Below are 24,557 nucleotides of genomic sequence, written 5' to 3'. Positions count from 1 at the left end.
ATTTTTCTTTTTTAAAACCAAGAACAATGTAGGATACTTTTATAAACTATAATTTCATAATTAAATTATAATTTTAATAGTGAGCAGGCTCTATTTTTTTCTATAATGGAAGTGGATTACTCTTATCAACTGTTTAAACCCGTGAACTAGTTTGGCTCGCGGGTTCTAACCCACTTTTAACAACTCTATGCCTGGACATACCATGAGAAAAAGAAAAAGGGCTTTAGACTTTGTCATGGTGACTTTTAAACCCCCATAGTTAGCATGATTTTTTACAAAATGCTGGAGATAATTCTTGCCAAGCTTTCCTTTGCCTTTGAGAACAACAAAACATCACCCGAAAAAAAAATGTTGAAAGATTCAAGGCCCATTCCTAAGACCTGCACAATTTTCCAAACACCTTCATTTACTACTTCCATAATGGTTAGAGAAAGTTTTTTCCATACACATACAAAAATAAAATATATGTATTTTTGTCAAAGAAAAATGGAACTCACTCCTAGTCCTAGCTAAGTAGCACACATTACACAACATATTTGAAAGGGAATACATTGGTCACAATGACACGATTTAACATTTTTAACTATGGTGGTGTCGTGGTTTGGCTGTGTTTCGTATACTTGTGGGTGGATTGCACAAATCACGAGACACAACATTAACATAATTGCTTTTAAAAAAACATTAACATAATTAAATAAGTGAAGTTAGATACATAATACCTTCATTCATACCATACATGCTTAAACGACAGCAAGAAAGAGTCTCACGCAGCCTCCTCAAACATCAGACCGAGAAGAGGAGTCAGACACATAACGTAGCAGAAAGAAAGAGAAAAAAGAGGGTCTCACTCGCGCTCCGGAGGTGAAACAATCCACAATTTCTAGGGTTTTCTTTTCCAATTTCCACAACTGTGTGTTCCTTTGATCACACTTTTCTCATTTATCTCTGTCTGTTCCGAGTAATGTTTTCCACTCGTAGTAGTATGTAGTATATAACGTGAATTGGGTTTCGCATTCTTCTCATTGGCGGAAACATTTGTTTCCGTTCTCCGAGGTTGGGTATCCGTATTTCTCTGTGTATGCTTTACTTGTATTTTAATTATTTTCGAGATCTGTTACTGCTATTTTCTTTTTTTAGTTTTCACTCATCGTTAATGGTTATTCTTCACTTTTTCATTTGCTTACTTCATACGCTTATTATACCGTTGTATGTAACCCAACTTTAACTGTATGTATGCAACTGCGGTGTCTAAGAACCAATTGAAAATTTTCAAATTGGTTTTTGTATTTGGTTTTATATACTGTTAATTTGATTTGGCGCTGACTATATTCAGATGCTGCTGCATGATGCATCAATTACTGTCTCCCTCATCTCTTTGTCTTCGTCTTCCTGTTAGGTTTGAATGTTGCTGTTGTGTGTTTCAATGTTGGTGATGCATTTGTTGTACATGCTTGTGATAATTGTTGTGGCCTTGTGTGGTTTCCTAAACTGTTTTTTTGGCTGGTTGCAGTTATTGAGTTTTCTATAACAAAACAGGCTGTAGAGGTAGGGATTCTGTTAGCTGCCACTGCCAGATTACTTGCTTCTGAGTTTTATGACTCTGTTGGGTTTTCATTATGAGTGGTGCACCTAAGAGATCTCATGAAGAGTCTGTTCATTCATCTTCAAAGCACCCGAATGAAGATTTGGGTACATATTCCAAGTTGGTTTCATCGTCAGTTTCAAATGAGTACCATATGCCTCATGATATAACTCAGGACTCCCGGGTGGCAAAAGTGCCTCGAACTGAATTTCATGATGCAGATAGAAGATCTCCTCTTAATCCTGTGTATCGGATGTCGTCACCGTTGAATGATTCTCGTACAGATCATCCTATTGGCCCTGAGAACAGGATTGAATCAAGGGATTCCAAGGACAATAGAGATCTCCGGTTTGAGAACCGCGATACAAAGACAGAGAAGAAGGAGTTGCATGGTGAAGCAAGAAGGGATCCTCCAAGTGCTAAGAGTGAAAAGGATGTGCGTGTTGAAGGTAGAGGAGATGACAACAAGGATGTCAGGCATGATCGGGATAGTCATAATGATCCGAAAGGTGACACCAAGACAGAGAAAGATGGTTATAATGTGGTTAGCAGCCACTTGAATTGGAAAGATTCAAAAGAGTACCATAGAGGAAAAAGATATTCTGATTCCCCTGGTGGGAATTGGGACACATGGCATATGTCACGTGGAAATACACAAGGCTCAGTTGAGGTTGGGAAGGAGAGTTCAGCAGCAGGAGAAAGAGATCATGTTGAAGCTCATGAAGCTGTTTGTGAGAACAAAGTTGATCCTAAAGGTGATGATAGATCTAAAGAGAAAGATAGAAAGAGGAAGGATGTGAAGCATAGGGAATGGGGAGATAGGGAAAAAGAAAGAAGTGATCGTAGAAACAGTCCACAAGTAACAAACAGTACCGGTGACTGCAAAGAATCTGCCAAGGAAGATAGAGATGTAGAAAGGTTGGAGAGGGAGAAAAAAGATCTTCCAAAAGAGAAAGAAAATTTAACAGAGAGGGAAAGGGATCAGATGAAGAGAGAATCATGGAATGGAATGGAGAAAGAGGTTTCAAATAACGAGAAGGAATCTGTTGATGCATCAGATAAACTAACTGAACAAGAAATTGTGTTACCAGAGCAGAAGAAACAAAAAGAAGTTGATAGCTGGAAAAATGTAGATAGAGAAGCTAGAGAGAGGAGAAAAGAAAGGGATGCTGATTTAGAAGGGGATAGGTCTGATAAACGTACCAAGGGCCTTGACAAGGAATCAAACGATGGGTGTGCTGATGTAGAAGGGGTGATGGAGAAGGAGAGGGAGGTCTATAATTATAGCAGTCAGCACCGTAAGAGGATACAACGATCTAGGGGAAGCCCTCAGGCGCCGAACCGGGAGTCTTTTTTCAGATCCCATCCCCAAGACAAAGACGGGTACTTTCTTCCTTTACCTTTCTTTGTTTTCTGATCGTTTGCAAATTTGATGATCCAGCAAGTATCTTTTCATTATCATTTGAGTATCTGTTCATTTTAATATTAATTGTACTTTATACCATTTATGTCGGGTTATAAAAATTGAAGCTTCATAATTCTTTGTTAGAAGTTTCTTTGTCTCAATTGATTGAATCTTACTTCTATGGTATTTTTAGTTAAGGTTCATCATACTATATTTTCTTTTTATTAATTATATCTGGCTATATATTTTTGCAGGTCTCAAGGTATGCTGTCATGTTATATCATTGGCTTGATTTAATGTAAGACTACAGAATTTATACCTTCATGAAATAATGCAGGTTTTAGCCGAGATTGCTATTATTGACCCATTGCTTTATATGTTATGATTTATACTCTTCTTTCATATTTATGCATCTCATTTACACTTCCTTCTTAATGTGTTGTTTGCTGTGATCTTGTTATCATTTGCTAATCTATTAATGGTACTTGGTACTACTTTTCGATGGAAGAGAGAAAATTAAAGCTTGATGCTTCTGCTACTCTTTCCTTTGCATGTCCACTACATATAATTTCTATTATTTCAGGTAAAGTAGAAGTTTCTTCTGTTGTTTATAAAGTTGGCGAAAGCATGCAAGAACTGATAAAGTTGTGGAAGGAACATGAATCATCTCAATCTGAAATGGAGAAAAATGGTGAAAGCTCTAATAATGGTCCCACTCTGGAAATTCGGATACCATCTGAGCATGTAACGGCTACAAACCGCCAAGTAAGTTTATTTTTGTTTGTTAGTATTATAAAATTGAAGAATGTGTGTCTTCATTTTTTTTGGAATGGATGAGGGGAGTAGGGACTGCGTTGGTGGCTTTATTTTCTTATCACATTGACCATTTCTCTTCCTGTTTACTTGATGCTAATTAAATTTTAAGTCTTTGTTGTTTTTTTTTGTTTTCTCCAGTTTTTTGGCATTTTCTGATGTTTTGTATACTTGTACTTGCCCATTACACCACAAAAGTAATTGTAATTTTTGTTAATTGTCAAAGACAAGTCAAAAAGGTTTGAGGATTGTGATCCATAGTGGCAATGTTTTTTATTTTGTTATTTTTTTTCTTGGTTATTTCCCCTATTTTCTTTCGTAATGGTTATATCCCCTTTGCTTTATCATGTGCTTGTTGATGTAGTAAATATAATGTCGATATATATTGTTAAAGAAAATTACAAATGAGTGCTTCGCCATTGAGATGGTCAAGATGTTGACCTGAAATCAATTGATGTTCACTATGGTATTGGCATCATTATTATATTGTATACCGTTAAAGTAATTGCTTTTTGCAAAGTGATTCCTTTTATTTGAAAGGTGTTGTGAGAGTCATCTCCCCTTTTAAATGAAATGATGTATGTTTTGCAGTTTTTTTTTTATCGGCATGTTTTGGTGTTTAAGTTATAGGTATGGTAATTCTCTGTTCTTTTTAGACTTAAATACTTAATCGTAACTGTGATAAATCCCCTTATCTACAACTATTTTGGCCATTATTTTTGTGTTTTGAAGCCTTGGTTTAAATTTAGTTCTAAAATTGGGTTTGAGTCCTCTAAGTACCCTAAGGTTGAAACATATTATTAATTGTGCTTTTTCACAAATTTTGTAGTCAATTTTCTTAAATAACGTTGATTCTAATTCTTTCATGATCTGAGCTAGCCTCTATTAACCTTTAGAGTTGAAATTTTTTAAAATGTTGTTTGTCTATTCATCCAGGATGCTCTGAGACATCAATATCCATATTCTGCCAATTATCTGGTACCTCTTGATTTATTCAAATCTTCTGCTTCTTCCATAGTTCCACCTGTATGGACTGCGTGATTTTTTTTTGGTCAAGTGATGCCCTAACATACAAGGCCTTAAAAGATTAAGAGTTAATACCCTTGCTTGCTAGAGTATTTTTACAACCAAACCACTGCAGGTCTAAACTTTTTCTTTTTCTTTTGAATTGTTTTCAATATGTAAGCCTTCCTATACTTCTGTCCTACAGCATGTTTTTTACATTGAGCAGTTGAAAGGTTGATGGTGATTAGGATTAGATACCTGATTTTTCAACTCTACTTCATACATTACTCCATAGCCTTGAGATAAAAATTAAGCTTCCTTGTTGGAGAAAGAAATTATTAAGAAGGCATTGAAAAAAATGTTTGTTTTTGTCTGTTTCTTTAGAAAATCAAGAAGGCATTGATTATCTTCTCTTCAACTTGATCATTGTCTCTAAGCCTTGGCATTGTAAGGTTGTGGGTTCAAATCCTGACTACAATCTCTCTGCTTGTGGGGATAAGGCTACATACATCTACCCTCCCTAAACCCCACTAGGTTGGAGCCTCATGCATTGAGTTGCCCTTTCATTCTTGTCTCTTGATATATCCACTATGTGAAATGAGAGGGAGCATCAATGGAGTGAGGGTAATTTAGTCAAATGTAGCATTGGGTTATTTGGTATATTTTTAATCCTCGTGCAAAAACCTTAAATGACAGACATTTTGAAATAGAGACCTATTTAATTTACCATTTTGATAAAATAAAAAATGTACATGACTGATTTGTATTTTAGGCGTGGAAGAAAAGTCATGTCTAGAGCATTAAACTAAAGAATGTCGGTAGTGGGGAACATTTTGTTTGATGCTCTAATGTTTTGATGAAATGAAAATTTTCTGTGGCTTATTTCCCTTGTTCTCTGAATAATTTCAAAATCTAAAACAGGAAAACATTCATGATTTCCCTATAAATGCTGCTATCCATGTCTTGAGAGTTACATTATTATATTCAGGTCAGAGGTGGCCAGCTTTGGGGGACCGATGTGTACACATACGATTCAGATCTTGTTGCTGGTATATGTCTTCAAAAAAAGATGCATTAGCCTTTTCTTATAAATGACAGTTCATATATTTGGCGATAGTATGGATAATTGCAATTTTGTTGCACCTGCACAGTTCTCATGCATACCGGTTACTGTCGCCCAACAGCATCTCCACCTCATGCAGCCATACAAGAATTGCGTGCAACTGTCCGTGTGCTACCTCCTCAAGATTGTATGTCCTTACAGCATGCCTTTAATTTTATCTCAAAACCATTGTGTTTTGTCAAAAATACTTTTCAGAAAAAAGCTATTTAGATCTGGGTTGCTTCTTGACAAGTTTTGCTCACATAATGATTATTTAAAATCTCCCAGTTGAACTTTAGTTTGCCATTAAACTATTTTAAAAGATTTATGTTTGAGTTCTTTTCTAATAATTAAATATTGATCTAGAACAATCAAGCTGAAATACCTCCTACATCCCCTCAAATTTTGCTCAGATGCATCCTTGAGAACCTTTTATTCTCCAATTTAAATCTGGAATGTCTGGGATTTTATTGGGGTAGGACTTGACTCGTATGAACTGAAATCTACTCCATGTACCATTACCAAATGAAGATATCGTTACTCTTATCACTGTCATGCATACTACACCAAGCACCCTTGTGAAACTTATTTAATTACATGTGAATAATTATTTTCTTGGAATTTTATATATTTATTTATCTTCTTATAGCAGGAAATTTAGCCTATTGTTAGTTTTTTTTGTTTTCTTTCTGCTTTTGCGGTTACAGATACTGTTTACAGTTGAAGCTTCATTTGGATAATCTAATGTTGTTAATTATGTATGTAATATCAGGCTATATTTCTACACTGAGAAACAACATACGTTCCCGTGCTTGGGGTGCAGCAATTGGTTGTAGTTATAGAGTTGAGCGGTGTTGCATTGTGAAGGTAGTATCAGAACCCCTGCAAAGTCTCCTTTTGTTCTTTGCAATTTTCAGCCCATGAAATTATGTGATTCATTGCAGCTTCATACATTTTAAATGTCATATAATCTACTTCATTATTTTCCATAACAGTCAACAGATAATATCCTTTTATTATTCATTTTGATATCTTCTGTTTTTAGAGAGAAGTTACCGAGTTTTGCTTGAATGTTTTAGTTCTGGTTTCATAACATGTTAAACTTCCTAATGAGGGTGGAACAAGTGCTTGGGCATAAGATGGGTCTGTACATCTACCATTAACACCTGCATCTGTGCCAAACATTTACATGGACATATGTATAAATTTATTATTGGTTGAACCTGGAATCTATCTATATTAAAAACTTAATATTTAACTGCCTATTTTGTTGATCTTCAGAAAGGAGGTGATACTATTGATCTTGAACCTTGCCTTACACATACATCAACTATTGAACCCACCCTTGCTCCAGTGACTGTTGAGCGGACAATGACTACCAGGGCTGCAGCTTCGGTTTGTCCAGCATCTTATAATAAACACAACTTTGACTGCAAAATTTAATCAATAATTATAGCTTTAGGTTATGATCCAGGCCTACTTCATTTATGTTGGTTAATTTGGCTTTAAATTTTTGTTTGCTTAACATTTTATTTATGTTGTTCCATATATGGAACTTTCTGACTCCTGCTTTTTTGCTTTTCAATAATTCAAGCATGTAAGTTATTGATTTCTTTTTATTTTTCCCCCTTTTTTTAAGTTAAGGTTTTCGATGCTTTTAATTACTGTTTGTATTTGGGCTGTTCAATACTTTAATTGATTAAATTCTATTTTCTGGCTTCAGAAATTCTGCATTGCTCTGCTTTCTAAATTTGATATATTGTTTTTTCCTCCAAGAAACTGGGGGGAATGGGGAACTGGGGGAAACACAAACTGCCTTTTGTTTTTTTGCACTGGATCTGTTTTCTGTTGCACCTTTCAGGAGTTAGCTTTCTATTGGTTGCTATATATATTATGTTATTAATCTCTATAATTATTCTTAAGAAAAACTATTGTATTCAAGAATTTATTTTCCACACATGTTGAACTCTGGGATTTGTGTTGCTATATCTAGAAATTACCATGATGTCTGTTATTTTTAGAATGCATTGCGGCAACAAAGATTTGTTCGAGAAGTCACAATACAGTACAATCTCTGCAATGAGCCATGGTACGCAAGTTTTTTTTTTGGCAAAGTGACTAATCTGATATTTTTATAAACAAGTTGACTGATCTAATATTGTAATGTGTGTTTTGTGCAAAGAATAATTGAAACTAATTTGTTATTTTGGTAATGCAATGTGGATTATGTTGCTGTATTTCTTTTCCTGAATTAGATACCTGACATGCAACACATTTTCAGATTACTGTGATTAGTTTATAAACCTACTATCTATACTCATGATTATAATACTTTAAATTGTCAGGATAAAATATAGTATAAGCACTGTCGCGGACAAGGGTTTAAAAAAGCCACTCTACACATCTGCTCGTTTGAAGAAGGGAGAAGTTTTGTATTTGGAGACACATTTGTCCAGGTATTTTTTATATGAAAGTTCTTGTTCTAAATCAGTGTCTGTATTTCAACTGTCACTCCATTAATTGTTAAATGTCACATGCAAGTGCAACAGGAATGTGCTTATAAAAATGCTACTATATATTGAATAAAATTTCACTGTTATCAGTGTTATTTTCATGTATAATTCATTTTTTTATCAGTCTGCCTTTTAATTTGTGGAATTTGAAGAATCCATGATGATGATCTTGAAAAGTATTATTGGTCTGTTCCATGATCTTCTTGAAAGTCTGAGATCTTGTTGAAGTTTAGAAGAAACTTCCTACTGCTGTTCTTTTAATAACAAGTGATTTCTGTGTAGATATGAACTTTGTTTTACTGGAGAGAAGATGGTCAAGGTTACACCAGCAACCCAGTTGCATGACCCTGTCACAGAAAAGTCTCAAAATCACCACCCACATTCTACAAATGGTGAAAAAAATGATTGTGAGAATGTCATGATTGATGCATTCAGGTGGTCTCGTTGTAAGAAGCCTCTGCCACAGAAACTGATGCGTACAATTGGCATCCCTTTGCCTATTGAACATATAGAGGTATTTTTAAATCACTTCTCATTTATTTTCAACTTGCATTTTGAATGTCTCTTGAATTTTCTCCCTGATTCATTATTGCAATGTTACTCAAATTACGTGCAGAATGCATATTTAAACTTTCCAATTGTATCATAATTTATATTCTGCACTTGCTGTCCAGTTACTGGAGGAAAATTTGGACTGGGAAGATGTGCAATGGTCGCAAACAGGTGTTTGGATTGCTGGAAAGGAATATACCTTGGCACGAGTGCATTTCTTGTCAATGAATTAACTTTTTTGTTATTTTGGGGGATGGAGGAGTTAGTTTATAAAACACTTGTGTTTTTTTAGGCAAGATGGTGAAATGATATACTTGGAAAGATGTTGTCTCATGTAACAAAAGATAGTTTATGGGGCTTGGATATTGGTCTCCAATAAACAATAAAATATCACTTACATCGTGTAATTTTCCTCTCATGGCTGCAATTGTTACTCTTGCTGTGTCTAAAGTTCAAGGGTTTTATGACACCACAGAAATCGGGTGCATACGTTTAATAAATGGAGAAAGGTATCATAGTCGTAGCCCATTGGAATGAGTCGAATGACAACGTGAGTGCTACATAATCCAATAAGTTTATAAACTACTAGAATGACATCAAATTGCTAGCTGAGCCTCGTTTATTTAAATGGTATGAAAAGCCACACGAGGCTCAAATGTGAACAACGAAAATCACTACTGAAACCGAAGAGAGAAAAGCTCCACTAGGCCATTGTGCCTCCTGGGTCCTGATACAACCAGTTGCTTTTGGAAGGCATTGCATGACACCATTGCAAGGTAATGCTGATACAAAAAAGACATCCACGACAATACGAATCAATCATCTAGTAAAATATAAATACAACCCAACCATCCTTTCTAATTACATACATTTAAACGAGAGATGACTAGACAAAATATACGCAGTGCACAACAAACTTCACCCTTGCCACAAAATATTTTTTGTTGACCTAAACATCAAACACCAAGGTTTTTAAGAGGTCATCAGTCCCACGCAACAAACCAAATCAAGTCAACACTACCGGACTCGCATGATTTTTCTCATCAGTTCGTTCCACTGATTTAGAAAGTTACGCCACAGCCGTAGCAATTCAATTGCATAACCGATAACACAATTTTTTTCAGCGAAGGAGGCAATAACATCAGGAAGTTAATCATTTTCGGATGGTTCATTGACTGGTGGCTAACTGCCCCAGATAAAATTATGAAAAGGAAAAAATGCAGCTATGCCTATTTCCTTCTGAATCTATGAATGGCATAAACTCTCAGTTGCACTTCTCTGATAATAGAGCCAGTAACTGAATAGCTCCTTTGCATTTATGAATAAACTGATTGGCACCTCTACCCATAATGCTGCAATCATAGTAATCGTAGACAGATAAACTTAAGAATACGAATGTTGCAAAAAATTGTATGTCATTCTGATATATCTGCTTCATAGTTTTAGAAAGCATTTCAAATTTCTCATCGTGCATAAAACAGCAATCCCAGCAATAAATTTGAAACTATGGGAATGGGGATTTAGCATTCAAAATTTCAAATCTATAAGTATATACATCCCCTCTTCAACCCACTTGACTGTACAAAAGCATTTCCACGAGCAAATTCAACCAGAGGAAACACTCAACTTGCACTGCAACCATGGCAACCTCTTCTCACCCTTGAGAGAGATGAAAATCTCACGGGCACACGAGTTGTTCTCAAACAAATCCAAAGCAAGAAAGTAGAGCCGTTCATCAACCCCTTGCAACTCATCCAACACCTTAATGCACTTGCTTATGGAGAACCTGTCCTCATTCTTCAAAATTGCATTGGCCCTCATCTTTGAAGCAGCAGCAATCTCCAGCATGGCGTCCACGATGGCGTCGCCGTTAGCCTTTCGGCTTCGCTTCCGGCCACCGGAACCAGACGGCACAACAACAGGGTGACGCTTGTGTCCCTCCAACGTATGCACATCTTCACCAGAGCCAGAAGTACCATCATCCTCCAAATAAGCCATTACCACTGTAAATAACACAATGATAACAATATAACATCATTCAACATTGCAACCATGCCAATTGCACCGAATTCTCAATGTACAGTACAATTCACCAACAATGGGGGCAATCATCACATGAAAATTCAGAACCGTAGAAAACAAGGAACCCTAAAACTAAATCCCACTGTGCATGCAAAGTTAAACAGACCCAGAATGAAAAGACAACGTTTTTAAGGTTCAATTAGGTTTGCAATGAGATTGAGGGAAAGGAACGAAAAATCGTACCTTTGTCGAAATATGATGTCGATTCCGCGAGTTATGGCAACAAAGCGTTGGGGGAATCGCGATCTTCTTCGAGACTTGGTTACTGAAAACGCATTAGTAGACGTTCGTTCGATGCTCGAAATCACTGTAACTTTGAAAACCCTAACACGAAGAAGATGGAGGATGAAGACAGTAACTGAAGCAGTGTCTTGAACTTGGACAATGCTATATGCCGTGTTCCTTTCTTTAATTAAACCAAGTTATACCTATACCACATTTATGTTTTTTTCCTCTCATTTAATATTTTATTTATGAAAAGGTTAATTAACTATTTTCTATCTTTATTAACAACAATTTCCGTACGAATATAATACTTATAAATATAATGACACAAAAAAATTACTTATAAATATAAATAATTTAAATCTAAAAATAATAATTAAATAAACTTAGAGAATGTATTTTTCTTTAGTTTAAATCCCTAACCGTCGTAAAGTATCCTTTCATAATAAATTTCTAGACTCTAAGTGACCATTGCCATGACAAGATTACGTTAACTTAATAAGTTATTGGTAGCAATCATTTTAAGATAGTGTTTGAAGACAAAGATAGGGTTAAACCCATATGTTAAACCGTTGATAACATATTGCAATGATTATTAGCTCCATAGAAAAGCTATGATTTTCAACCTTTTGGAAATGAGAATCAGTTTTCTCACAATGAGAGAGTGTTTGAAGGGTATTTTGGAGACCCTTACATGGTATTAATATTTTATATGAACGAAGCCTAGGGTGAATAAGTGGGTCATGTGATCTATGGTGGATCATTTTTGTACATCCTTGAATTCATCTAGTCCACAAGTTAATTTGGTACACCCTCTGCACATGATTTTTTTCCTCTCCCTTATGTCTTTTCCTTTTCTCTGATCGGTAACCAAGGGGCCAAAATCCCTAACAATTAATTGAAATTAAATCACAACTTTGGTGAAAATAGAAATGCTTGGCAAACCCACAACAAAACCAAAAAATGATTCAATTCCATCATAATCTCTCCATAACCAATAATCTGAAAGATGTTCCTTCATTTCATTGTTTGATAAAATCCAAGATGGTTAAGTTTGCAGTTGTGATTTTGTCAGACAAGAATGAAAACAAATCTGAAAATTTATTTCCAAAGAGCTTACTTAGCTCCGAAGCTTGTAGCAAAGATGATGAAACTTTGCAACTTTGCCCTCAAATTTAGTGTAACTAATAATTACAGACAATCTATTAATAGAAGCTTTGGTGGCAAATTTCATATTCCACCTAAGAGATATTGTTGTGATATATTCAATATGAAAAATCACTATTTGGAAACACCCAAAACATTTGGAAGTTATGCCATAATCGCTATTGACATAGGCAAGACCCACGGAGGCGCACTTGATGGCACTGTAAGCTTTTTTTATCTCTAAGATTTCTCTCTCTAACGTGTGGGGGGTGTTGATCAAGAGAGAAAAGGTGAGGAACTTCAATTGAAGAAATTGGTAAAACTTGACGCAAGGGAAGATCCATTAGTTGCTCCTGGTGCTTGTGCCTGTACCACGAAACCGAATTAGATCTCGCGACGGTGACAATAGCGGAAAGCATTGCTTTAACGGGACAACAATGGTGAATGACGACGGCAACGACACTTTCCAAACGAAGAGGAAAAAGGAGGAAGGGAGAAGGAGAAAGAAGAAAAATCTTGTGCAAAGAGTTCACCAAATTAATGTGTAGACTAGATGAATCCAACGGTATACAAAAAATGGTCCACCATAGATCACATTATCCACTTAACCACCCTAGGCTTTGTCTTTTATATGTAAGCAATGATTACTACAAGATCAAATTTGTTCTAGTTGAAAAATATTGATAAAGTCATCGATGAAGAATCTTGGATGAATTTTGACCACTACCTTGTAGATAGGACTTGGGTTTTAGATTAATTTGTTTCATCACATGATCATATTGATAAAATATTGGTTTGGATATGTTCCCTTGTTAGCCTAGGAATGAAATACTATGAAGAGATTATTCTTCTAGCATTAGCTATAATTGTGAGTAAACCTATTCATCTTGATGTTAGAATTGTTGATGTATTAAGGGATAAGTTTAATTTGCCGGAATTTGTGTGAAAATTAATCTAGGTCAAGGTGTTATAGGAAAGGCATGACTTAGAAACCATTGGTTCCATATGTTGAATATCTTCTACATTTTTACAAGAGATGTGATCTTTATGATCTCATTATAAGGAGTTATGAAAATTCGAGTATAGAGTACTACACCAACAGTGACGACTAAAGTAACCTAAACATGCATAGAAAACACAATGCATGTGCATGACAAAGGCCAACATATAAACCCTAGTCATGAATGCACATATAATGGTGATCGAAACCTTTACAAGGATTGGTTTGTGGTCATAAACAAAACGACAAAACAAATCCAAGCGACGTGATGACAATAGTGCCATAATAAGGGATCTTCAATCAAGTAAAGTTGAAACAACTAGTAACAAATTCACTTTTGTTAAGTTATAATGACAAGGCAAACAAGGACAAAGGAGTAATTTTTGTTAATATCCATAATGAACAATTTAGGTTCAACAATTTTTAATAGTTCATACACACAACGTAATGTTGTAAGCTTATATATAGTAGTTGAAAAATTTAAGAACCATCACATTGAATTTTTTTTTAAAATGCATTCAGATACTTTTATTTTAACAAAATGAACTAATGATATTTAACTCGATTAGACTACACCGATAGAGATAAATTTAGAATTTATAAAGAAAATATTTTGTATATGTTATATTTATAATAAAATCGTTGAACAAAAATATTTGATTAGGAGGAATATAGAAACTAATAAGTAATGGTAAATAAATAAAAATAACCTAAATTCATAGGAAGAGATTGAAAATCAGAAAAAATAAATCTTAGCATATTTATATTATTGATTATTTATAGATATTGACGGAAGAAATTTAAGTATTGAATAATAAAATTATAGAAAGTAAAATTTTATTTATTTGAATAATTAATTAATAAATAATTGCTTATCAATAATGTAAAAAGTAAAAATCTTGACAGATGTTACAAATTAGGTGTATAAAGGTGTAATATATTTACACACAAAAAAAAAAATGTATAATACGAGAAAGATATGCGTTTCATGAGAATAGAGAATAGAGAATATAACGGTTTTTTGTCGTTGAGAATCAAGCGGATCTCTCAAATTTAATTACTATTTAAGTTGTATGTTGTATAATATAAATATTTATTCTTATATAATTACTATAGTAAATAAATATTTTAATATATAAATATAATTTAAATTTATAGTAAATAATTTAAATTATAATATAAGATTATTTTTGTTATTGATAATTTTTTCTAAAATATTATTGAAGTTTAATTCAATGATAAAAGATAAAAAAAAGAAAGATTTCTAAATCCTTTTGATATTTAAATCCAAATTATTCAAATTTACAATGTATGGTACAAGAATACATATAGTACTATAGTAGCATAAGTTTTGCCAGGGAATTCTCCCACCATTTTGACATATTATAGGTCTCAAACGGACATTCCTATCAAAAGTTATACCCGTTTCAAGTTCAAACAATTTTCCATACAAAAAAGCATTTTGTCATCACGAATGACGGAATACGCCACATGGCCAATGTCTCGCCAATTCCACTGGCGAATTCCCCACCACTCGCCACATGTCCAATTCGCCAACTAGCGAAATGCCTCCAAAAAGTGATTTCCTCCGGAAAAGTTTTAAAACAAACCCCTTTTGGGAATAAATTTCTAAAAGGAACCCACTTTGGTCAATTTGTATGCTTTTGTGCTAGTGCTTCTGGATGTCATACATGATACATCTAAATCTAATATGTTTGGATTGATATCTGTGATTACCCATGTGCATATTGTGTGTTTACAATTTACATTTTTCCATAAAATAAAAAAGAATTGCATTTCATGATTTAAATGTTCGCAGAACCATGCAAGTATATTCCATTGCATTGCCTTAGGTCTTTGAGACTTATGATTGTTGTTTCTTTCTGTGTATGACCGATTAATATTTTTGAGACAACAATATTCCCTATTACTGTTAGTATCAGAAAGTTATTGTCTTGTAATCGTGATATGTTATGTTTAATGATGTGTTTTGTACTGTCATGATGTAAGTGGAAGAGAAAGGATTAACTGCTGAGACAGCTGACAAAATTGAAACTTTTGTCAAAGAAAAAGGACCTCCTCTAGCATTGTTGTCTAAATTTAGAGACGGCAGTGCTTTCTTAAAAGATGATGTTTCCATTGCTGCATTGAATAACCTGGAAATTTTATTTAAACTTCTGGATAAATCAAAACGTCTTGATAAAGTGGTTTTTGACTTGAGTCTTGCCCGAGGTCTTGACTATTATACTGGAATTATATTTGAAGCTGTCTCTAAAGGGGATACTCAGGCAATTCTCATATCTTTCAGGATTTAATTACTCATTTCGTTTCTATAGTTACAAAAAATTTTCCTTTTAGTCCGTATACGTAAAATAACCCCTTTCAGTCCCTGCAATACCATTTATAATTAAATTTAATTCTGATTCAAGAAACCTATGGATGATATATGAAAGTATATTGAAATCCATGAATCTTGAAAGTGACTTACCTCTTTGATAGACATATTTGTGCATATACTCTTTTCTATATGTTTCATTTTCATGGTTTTTTTTATCAAAATCTTCTGCTTATAACTTTAGTGATGTTTGGTTCAATTGCTTCTGGCGGCCGATATGATAACCTGATGGAGATGTTTGGTTCAAAGAAAGTTACAACGATTGGTGTAAGTCTGGGAATAGAGAGAGTTTTTGAAATAATGGAGCAACGTCAGAAGGATCAGAACCAGGTGATCATAATGCTTGATAACTATGTTAGTTGTTTATGTCAAAACAAAAAACTTTCATTGATTTTTCTGGATATCAGATCCCATCTCAACTCCAATTTTGCTACAAAATTTAGTGAAGTTACCATGCTTTTTGACTATTTAGTAATAAAAGGCTCAAAATAGAAAATACTATTTGCATACAGGGTAGATATTAGATAATTTTCCTTATGCGTTGGATGAGTAGACATTTGTGGAAATCAATGTAAATGACATTGCAGCTGAATTTGATTCACTTTGCTGAATTTAACCTCATCCTTTTTTGACAATGAATCTGAACCAGCCCAATTTTTGAACCCTGGGAGGATGCATCTCATCACTAGAGATGTTTGCAGCAGAGTTTTGACTGACTTTCACCTACAACTAATTTTTCTGTTTTGGTGTGGAAATTTTGATAAAACTGATCTCTCGTTTCCAATTTTCACAAAAATTATACTCCCTTATCCAGTTTTGAACTTCCGGGTTATTTTCTGGCCTAGAAAGTTGGAATGAATGGTACCACTGTCTTGCCAGTATTTACAATATTCGTTTTCTCTTTCTCTTTACAGCATGATATAAATTTTTGTTGGTTTTTAAGTTAGATGGCTCGACCAACTAAGATAAAAGTTCTAGTGAGCATATTAGAAATGGAGGATGACCTAATACTAGTTGCAGAGCTAGCAGGTGAACTGTGGGATGCTGGGGTGAAAGCAGAATTCTTTTTAAACAAAAGCACTTTGAGTATGCAAACAAATCAAGGATCCCTTGGATGGTACTTGTTGGTGAGCGGGAAGTAAAAGAAGGCGTAGTGCAACTGAAAGATCTCGAGGGCAGTAATCTTGTAAGCATTGTGGAGGAACTGCGGAGACGGTTGTACCCATGAACGAGGTTTTTACAAATACAAAACATTTTATGTTTCATATTCATTTGCAAAATTTATTTTTTGCTTGTGCAAATAAATTTTACTAAGTTGTGAAAGAAGATGTTTTTTTGGTGAATTGTGAAAGAAGATTTGATGCTTCAGTTTATCATACCCTTTTGTGTAATTTAAAATGATTAGTTTTACTTCTAATTTGACGTGTATATCACAGCACAAATGTTTCCTTATGTGCAATTGTTCTACGTTGACAATAAGAAACTATATAGTTTTATTCCTCACTCTGGCATCAACAATCGCACTCTCAAGTGCCACTAATCGTACCACAAACCACCTTAATAACCATAAGTATCACCTCATCATACAAAATCATTATTCTTTCGGGTATTATTATTGCCAAACATGTTAACACAGCTTCATGTGATTTATGTTTTCCAACGGTGTACCTAAACATGCGATTACTTGATGAATATCAGAATATGGTAATGACAAAGGTGACCGAGACAACTATTAAAATATGATTTTTTCTAACCAATTTAACCAGTGACAATCTAAATATAAACCTCCAAAGGACAGAAAGAATAAATCTAAAATGAGAAACTGAAAGAAATTTACATGAGAATGGTTGAGTGGTGCTGTCAAGAGATAAAAAAAAAGTCAAAGAAATTATTTTTTAGGAGCTGCACTACAAGGGCTTCAAATTTCATGTGTCATTTTATTCTCGAAATATTTAAGGTTTTATTAATTTTTCAACTCTAAATATCAATAGGCCTATTAGCTCAGTTGGTTAGAGCGTCGTGCTAATAACGCGAAGGTCGCAGGTTCGAGACCTGCATGGGCCATTTTCACTTATTTTTTATTCTTTTAAAGGAATGCTTGGCTTATTCACTCACGTGCTCAACTTTTTTCCCTCACGGATTCTAGAAATTAAGAAGTTATGTATTTCCCGAAACTATTTCATAACAACTGTTCTATTAGCTATCATTTGGTCAGAATAAACAATTATACAACTTTTTTCCACACTAGTTTAAGGAATCTATACGCAGTTATGGAAGCACTTAGTTGTGGCAGTCAGTGAACCTGATTCCAGCATATGCTTAAAAGTTCATTAATTTCCCTCTCGCTGGAGTGTGGTCACAACTCACAAAAATGGATGCTCCACTCTTCAGCAACCATATTCATTCGGAATATAAGTCCATGTGGACTTCATATGGAACGAATGTCTTTCATTCTAGAGGGGATATATGCTTGATAAGTGAAAAAGAACCATGAATGTTTCTATCTTGTCTCTTTCGTTATTGCTTTTGTCTTATGGAAAGAATAAACTTTATTTCACTCTCCAAGCAACAGACAAAGGCACAAATTAAGCGGCTTCAATTTAAATAATTTATTTATATTTAGATGGATATATATACACATTTTGAGTAGTGCTCTTTAGCACAAATTGAACTTTACAAGAATCTTATGAAGTTGAATTTAACCAATCAAGTCTAGGAACATATGTTGACGTCTTCCTTTTCATGTAGAATAGCTGCTTAGTTGGGGTTTCTGCCCCCTCTTTAACCAAAATGATGAATATTAACTAATCACGTGACAACTATAAATGAGTGAAAGGAGAAGAAAAAAAAACAGTTTTGTCACTTCAATACAAAAGGGACATCAGTTCCTCTTTTTATGAATTGTTTTCCTACTCCTTTTGACGTTTTCATTTTCCTATCTGTTCTTTTCAATTGAGTACATATGGCTTATATTTTGGAAAATGTAAAACACTAAAATGGTTTAGATTCAATGAACTTCACAAGTCACCCCCAATTAGCTTAACACCAAGTTTTAATTTCAAATCATAAAGCATTAAGTTTATAAATTATTTTACTTATATAATCATTACCTGTTCATTTCTTGTTAATGTAATTTGTTTTTAATAACCTGCATCTCCCTCTCACATTTGGATTTCAAATGTTAGTCATAACATGGGGTATATGTATATATGGTCATTCACTTATTAATTACTATAATAATATAAGAGCATCAAAATTTGCTTATGAGATTCTTAAAGTCAAAAACAAGTTCTCGTGCAACTTTATGATTGGAATAATTGATATGTCAATTGTTAAAAATTTCTTAAAGTCAAAAGAAGTTCTCGTGCAACTTTATAAGAACAATTGCTAGTTATGAGATAATTGTGGGTCTCATTTTAACTTCATAATTAAGGAGAATATTGCACCCGTTGGAGAGAAAAATTGTTAAAATTCTTAAATCTTATCCGATACTGTATGACCTTAATTATGATGACTATACTGATGCAAATGCTCTAAGGTTTTGGTAATTTGATAGGTTATGTGTCATTAAGACTACTGGTAATATTGGTTAATTATGCATATAAAAACTAATTGGGTTAAACATTCTAAATTTGGCAAAAACATGGGTTTATATAGCATTAACCACGTCATCTACATCTAATACAAATAATAAGTAACTAAACATTAAGGAGATGGATCGTCTCAAAAAGTAAAAGAAAACACAACTATAGATACGATCATATATAAGCTAGAAAAGGCTAAAACCAATAATTAAATTGTAGAGATATATTAATTAATTATATTGTGAATACATATATCAGATAAATCTATACATCATCAGTAACTGTCAGCAGCAAAGTGGCATCACCATTCCAGAAGTGAGTTAGCATTTCTAATTAATCAGATCTAAACACTGTAGTGGGCTGGGAAAGAATTCCCAACAAAATCATTCTAACGTCAATCAAACTTTTATACAGAATTTTCACTCTTTCCTCAACAATCTCAACCCCATGCCCCAGTTCCCTGCAGCATATCTTAAGTCTCTCAACAGCATACTTCATCTCCTTTTCCCTTTTACTCTTCATCTGCTCCTTCAATTCTCTAGCTGCAGCCACTGTCTGCATCAACAAAGAAGACCAACTTTTCCTTCTCTGCACCCTTTTCTTCTCAGCTTGATTTATCAACTCCTGAAACAATCTCAACCATGAAGAACTCATAGGCTGAGAAAACTTCATCAGGGGCAATCCATGTTTTGGATCAAACGATAGACCAAGCTCAAGAAACCTACAACACAGCAAGGCCATGGCCATAGAGCCACACATAACCTCACTGAGTTCAGTTTCATGACACAGCTTTTGCCGCAACATCTTCTTCAAGCAACAGCCACGGTGTTTCTCCATTGCTTTGCATCTCTTTTCCATGCCTTGACATGATTCCAAAAGCTCCAAAGCACGAGTTATAGGCTTTGCAGAACCACCCTTATCGACCAAATGAACGACCACTCTCAATGAGTCCACGTACTTATTGATGTGATCTATTTTGTCCATAAAATAGTTGCATTCATCAAGCATCTCAACGTTGTCTTCTAGGTACTTATCAACAGCACCACGGTCAGCATAGTCTTTGTAACAAACGTTGGCAAGAGAATCTGAGGCAACTTTCTGTGTGGTGATGGCAGCATCAAGCAACTGAGCCAACCCTAATTCACCTTGTGACCGGAGGGTGTCCAGCTCGGCGGTGAGTTCCCGGTCGAACAGGGTTTTCTCCGGCAAAGGGGCCACTGCCGCCGGCGCTCTTGGTTGAAGCTGCCGCATGGGGAGGCTCCTTAGGATGGTTGGTGCTCTCATAATTGGTGTGTAAAATTTTTGTATATACTTGATTTACTTAATTTGCTATGCGATGTGTTAATTTAAGGTACATGCATGTATAACTTGACCAATTGGTAATGTGGTGCAATATATTTATAGAGAGAAGAGGAAGGCATATATCTAAAAGGACATGTGTCAATATTACATGGAATATAAACAAATGTGATAAAATGGATCACACCCATAAGGTGGCTTCTAGCTGCAATTGGTATGTAGAAAAAGGGTGAAGGTGGGGACCAAAGTTAATTGAAGTTTATAGCTAGCTTGGATGCCGTTGAAAGGGGTCTGAAGGGCCCCACTTATTAATTTGCGGTGAAGAAAATAATTGGATGACAACGGTGCTCCTTTTGCTGAAAGTGAGCTAGCTGTACCGAGAGTGCGTGGTGTATCAAGACACTACCACGTACAGTACTATTCAGTATGTGATGGACCCAACTGGCTTCACCAATGTGGGATTGCTTCCAATTATTGGGACACACTATATGCAGCATGATAATAAGACTATGCTTATATACAAACAAACCTACGGTGCCATAAATTGTTACTGTCATATTTGACTAGTATCCTTCTAATAGTTAAATTTATTGAACAATATGTGCCCTTAACACATATATATCCTTTATATTCAAATACCAACTATAAGTTTTTACTCAAATATGTATATTAAGGACGATCAAGCACATGCCGTGAAATTGTTTTAACTTGATCAAAAAATTTATATTTGAGTCTTGATTTTGTAAATATATAATTATATTAAATATTTTATTCAATTTGAATAAAATTACGTTCATTAGTAAAAAAATATTTATGGTCTAAACAATTTATATATATATATATATATATATAACTTAACATCAAACGATTCGTATTAAAGATCTTCAACTAAAAATATCTTTCATATATATGCATAACGACTGCATTATCTCCAAATAATTAGAAACTTGGATCAACAATGACTTGCTGAGTTAACTCACTGAATTCTAGAGGAATACATAGAGCCGCATAGAATATACTATCAGAATGGTAGGCGCATAACAAACACTCAGTACAGATGAATATTAAATAGCTGAAGGATCCAGTTTGCAGGATTTGGTTAAGGCATAATGGACTCAGTCTTTAAGAAAGAGATTTATATATGGATAATAAAGTTAACTATATGCTGTAAGGATGATCACCAATATAAAGCTGCTTTTAAAATGTAAGTGTAATTTTTTTTTACATTGTAAGTGTAATTTGCATTTTGATTTTTTTTTTTCAGTTTAATTTATAAAAAAGTCACTTTTTTCTTTTATATTTTTATTTTCAATCATTTTACAACCAACAGTAAAATGATAGATATTTTTATCATTTTTTATACAAATATTTAGATTTAAGAAAAAAAATGAAAACAAGATAGCATTTCTATAATTAAATCAACCCTAAAAAGTTGGACGTACTTTCACAAAGTTCGTTGCTAACAACAAGGGCTACTCACTCAAACCTTCACTACTGGAACCCTCCACATCACATATCTCACATGGCATGCACCACACGAATCTAACATTTGCTTACATTGTCTCTCTGTTGGCCACGTTTGAGATTGGCCTATATTTTATGTATAAACTTGAGGGAATATTCAGCGTTAATAAAACAGGTCATTGGAAATGCCCATAAAAAATTATCCAAAAACAAATATTGTGTAAAGGCTGTGCCTCTAATTCAAGTTATATATTTAAAGTAATTCAAAACCTGATCCCTATTTCCTTACACACAAAATAAAAATTAATTAATTCTATTTTCTACTCTCTAATCAATTTTCATTGCTTTTATGATAATGTTTTGTGGGATTATTGATTAAAAATTAATCATTATATTTAAGGAGCAAATGAGATTGTTCAACAACGCAAAATTTTAAAGTGAATTATGCACTAGTTAATATAAAAAAAAACAGATATTAGGAATAAACTGATTTAATTTTTATTCATATAATATGCAAGGTGTGTATGCACCCCTATTTAGCAAAAAATAAAATAAAATCGAATACTCAATTAAGTGACACAAAACTGTTCTAATTAGACTAGTTGTATCAAGTTCAAGAAAATGAGTAAAAAGTGAAATTCTCTTCTTGTTAAACAAATAAAACAACATAACTCTAATAATATGCAAGGCACTTTCACAATTGAGCATATGCATGAGATTATAAAAATCAATAATAAATGTACAACAAAAGGTCGGTGTTTTCTTTTTTTAGAAAAATAAAAAACAAAATAACTGAAACAATTAGCGAAACATGTTGAAGGAAATCCTTATATATGCATAATGTGTAGTGACAAGTAGGAGTAATAAAAAGCGAATAAAAACCCGTTCCATATGATCAGTATCAACGTATGCATATAATTGAAGCTATAAGGTCTTCAATTAAAGTACAACAATTTGTACAACAGCCTTTACAAGGGACTAATGCATGCATATGAATTTTAAAAATAGATTTTCAACATTTGGGGTCTGAATTAAGATCCACAAATCCATCTGCATGATATATACAACTATTGGCAAATCATCTGAGAGCACCAATCCTGTAATTAAACTTTGGTTTCAGTCGTGCTTTCGAGCCTTAGAGAACAACACACCTGTGGCAGCAGGTGCAAGGATTTCCATACTAATTAACTCCATATAATTTCTCTTTGCTTAATCAAGTTTTTTTTATTAAAAAAATTAAGTGAGGATAAGCTCATTGTGAATGATATATCATCACAAGTTTTATAAATAAAAAAAATGAGAACCAAACCTATATATATAAAAAAGAGTGATTCAATCTTTTACCAATTGAATTAAGAGACAAATCTCTTTTATTTTTGTATCTTGATGGAATCCATCAACTTTAACCATATATGGAAAATTTCCAACGAGACTACCACTATTAGTCTATTAAGTTCACAATAATTATAAGAATGAACAATAATACAGAAGGGAATAGCAGTTTTCAATAAGTGTAAGTCATTATTAGAACTTAAAATATTGTAATCGAACAAATGTATGCTAATACTATTAATATTGTAACTGATTCAATGGACCTATCGTACAACAATACGTACAAAAAAATAATTATGAATTGGTACGTGACGGGATGATGCATGCATGTGAATTTTTAATTTGGATCATTAATGACAATTTATAATGCACTATACATCGTATTTACCTGATCTGTCTCAATGGTGTTACTAAAATTCAAAATAATATATAAGTTGAAATAAGCTTTATAGTTTCTGATAAGGTTGACATGTATATATCTATCTTTAATATTTAAAACACTATCAGCTTTACAACAACAAGAACGATAATTTATGATCCTACGTTAATCAAAAGAGAACAATGTAAAACAAGTTATTCTTTATCACTTTACAAACTTCCCAAGTGTTGAGATGATAATTGATGTAACTTCTCGAGTTCTCAAGAAAGATCTTATCAAATATCAATTTCATAAATTACTTCAACAATATTTTGTACATAAATACATTTCAAATTTAGGTTAATTTGTCTGTTTAAAGTTTAACATATATAATATCAAGTTGGGAAGTATTCAATCTCAAACTTAAAGAATGCTTCGGATCGACATGAGCAAGAATCAAGTGAGGGTATAAAGACCTCAATTGAATACGGTGAAAGAGTCATATATGATAGTAGTCACCTTAAGTCACTTCAAAGCTCAAGTTAGTGTGTGTAAGTACTAAAGAAAGAAATTTGATTTAGAATCGGTGAGTATCTCAGCAATGAAAATTACTACTTAAATTTATATATGCATGTCAACTGCTTAATTCCTTGAGCTTTCACCCTAATGCAAATGCCTGAGAATTGAACAACATTACCAA

The 24,557-nt window shown here is 33.7% G+C and overlaps 2 protein-coding genes and 1 non-coding gene across 5 annotated transcripts; 2 read left to right on the top strand and 1 right to left on the bottom strand.

Moving 5' to 3' along the window:
* The first annotated feature begins 312 nt into the window (after nucleotides 1-312).
* On the top strand, nucleotides 313-9,379 carry LOC100819424 (zinc finger CCCH domain-containing protein 13). Of its 3 annotated transcripts, XM_006589192.4 has the most exons (13): nucleotides 313-861; nucleotides 1,511-2,965; nucleotides 3,242-3,249; nucleotides 3,571-3,752; nucleotides 4,737-4,778; nucleotides 5,794-5,854; nucleotides 5,957-6,055; nucleotides 6,680-6,774; nucleotides 7,189-7,302; nucleotides 7,929-7,996; nucleotides 8,253-8,363; nucleotides 8,703-8,934; nucleotides 9,095-9,379. In XM_006589192.4, exons 2-13 carry the CDS (start codon nucleotides 1,617-1,619, stop codon nucleotides 9,203-9,205), a joined length of 2,472 nt encoding a protein of 823 aa, XP_006589255.1. In that variant the 5' UTR covers nucleotides 313-861; nucleotides 1,511-1,616; the 3' UTR covers nucleotides 9,206-9,379. The 3 variants fall into 3 exon arrangements, with proteins under 3 accessions (XP_006589255.1, XP_025979918.1, XP_003535406.1); XM_003535358.5 differs by lacking the exon at nucleotides 4,737-4,778 and having other exon boundaries at nucleotides 666-861; XM_026124133.2 differs by lacking the exons at nucleotides 8,253-8,363; nucleotides 8,703-8,934; nucleotides 9,095-9,379 and having other exon boundaries at nucleotides 642-861; nucleotides 7,189-7,997.
* Nucleotides 9,380-10,370: 991 nt separating this feature from the next.
* On the bottom strand, nucleotides 10,371-11,471 carry LOC100818885 (uncharacterized). Its single transcript, XM_003535357.5, has 2 exons — nucleotides 11,238-11,471; nucleotides 10,371-10,975 (listed from the first exon to the last, which is right to left on the bottom strand). The coding sequence occupies exon 2, from the start codon at nucleotides 10,968-10,970 to the stop codon at nucleotides 10,578-10,580; it is 393 nt and encodes a 130-aa protein (XP_003535405.1). The 5' UTR covers nucleotides 10,971-10,975; nucleotides 11,238-11,471; the 3' UTR covers nucleotides 10,371-10,577.
* Nucleotides 11,472-17,810: 6,339 nt separating this feature from the next.
* Nucleotides 17,811-17,884, top strand: TRNAI-AAU (transfer RNA isoleucine (anticodon AAU)). Its single transcript has one exon. It is a non-coding gene; the product is annotated as a tRNA-Ile (tRNA).
* Nucleotides 17,885-24,557: the final 6,673 nt, after the last annotated feature.

Source organism: Glycine max, chromosome 10 (genome assembly GCF_000004515.6).
Source record: "Glycine max cultivar Williams 82 chromosome 10, Glycine_max_v4.0, whole genome shotgun sequence".
NCBI classification, from domain to species: domain Eukaryota; kingdom Viridiplantae; phylum Streptophyta; class Magnoliopsida; order Fabales; family Fabaceae; genus Glycine; species Glycine max.
Note: the sequence above shows the minus strand (reverse complement) of the source record. Positions and strands in the feature narration are given on the sequence as shown.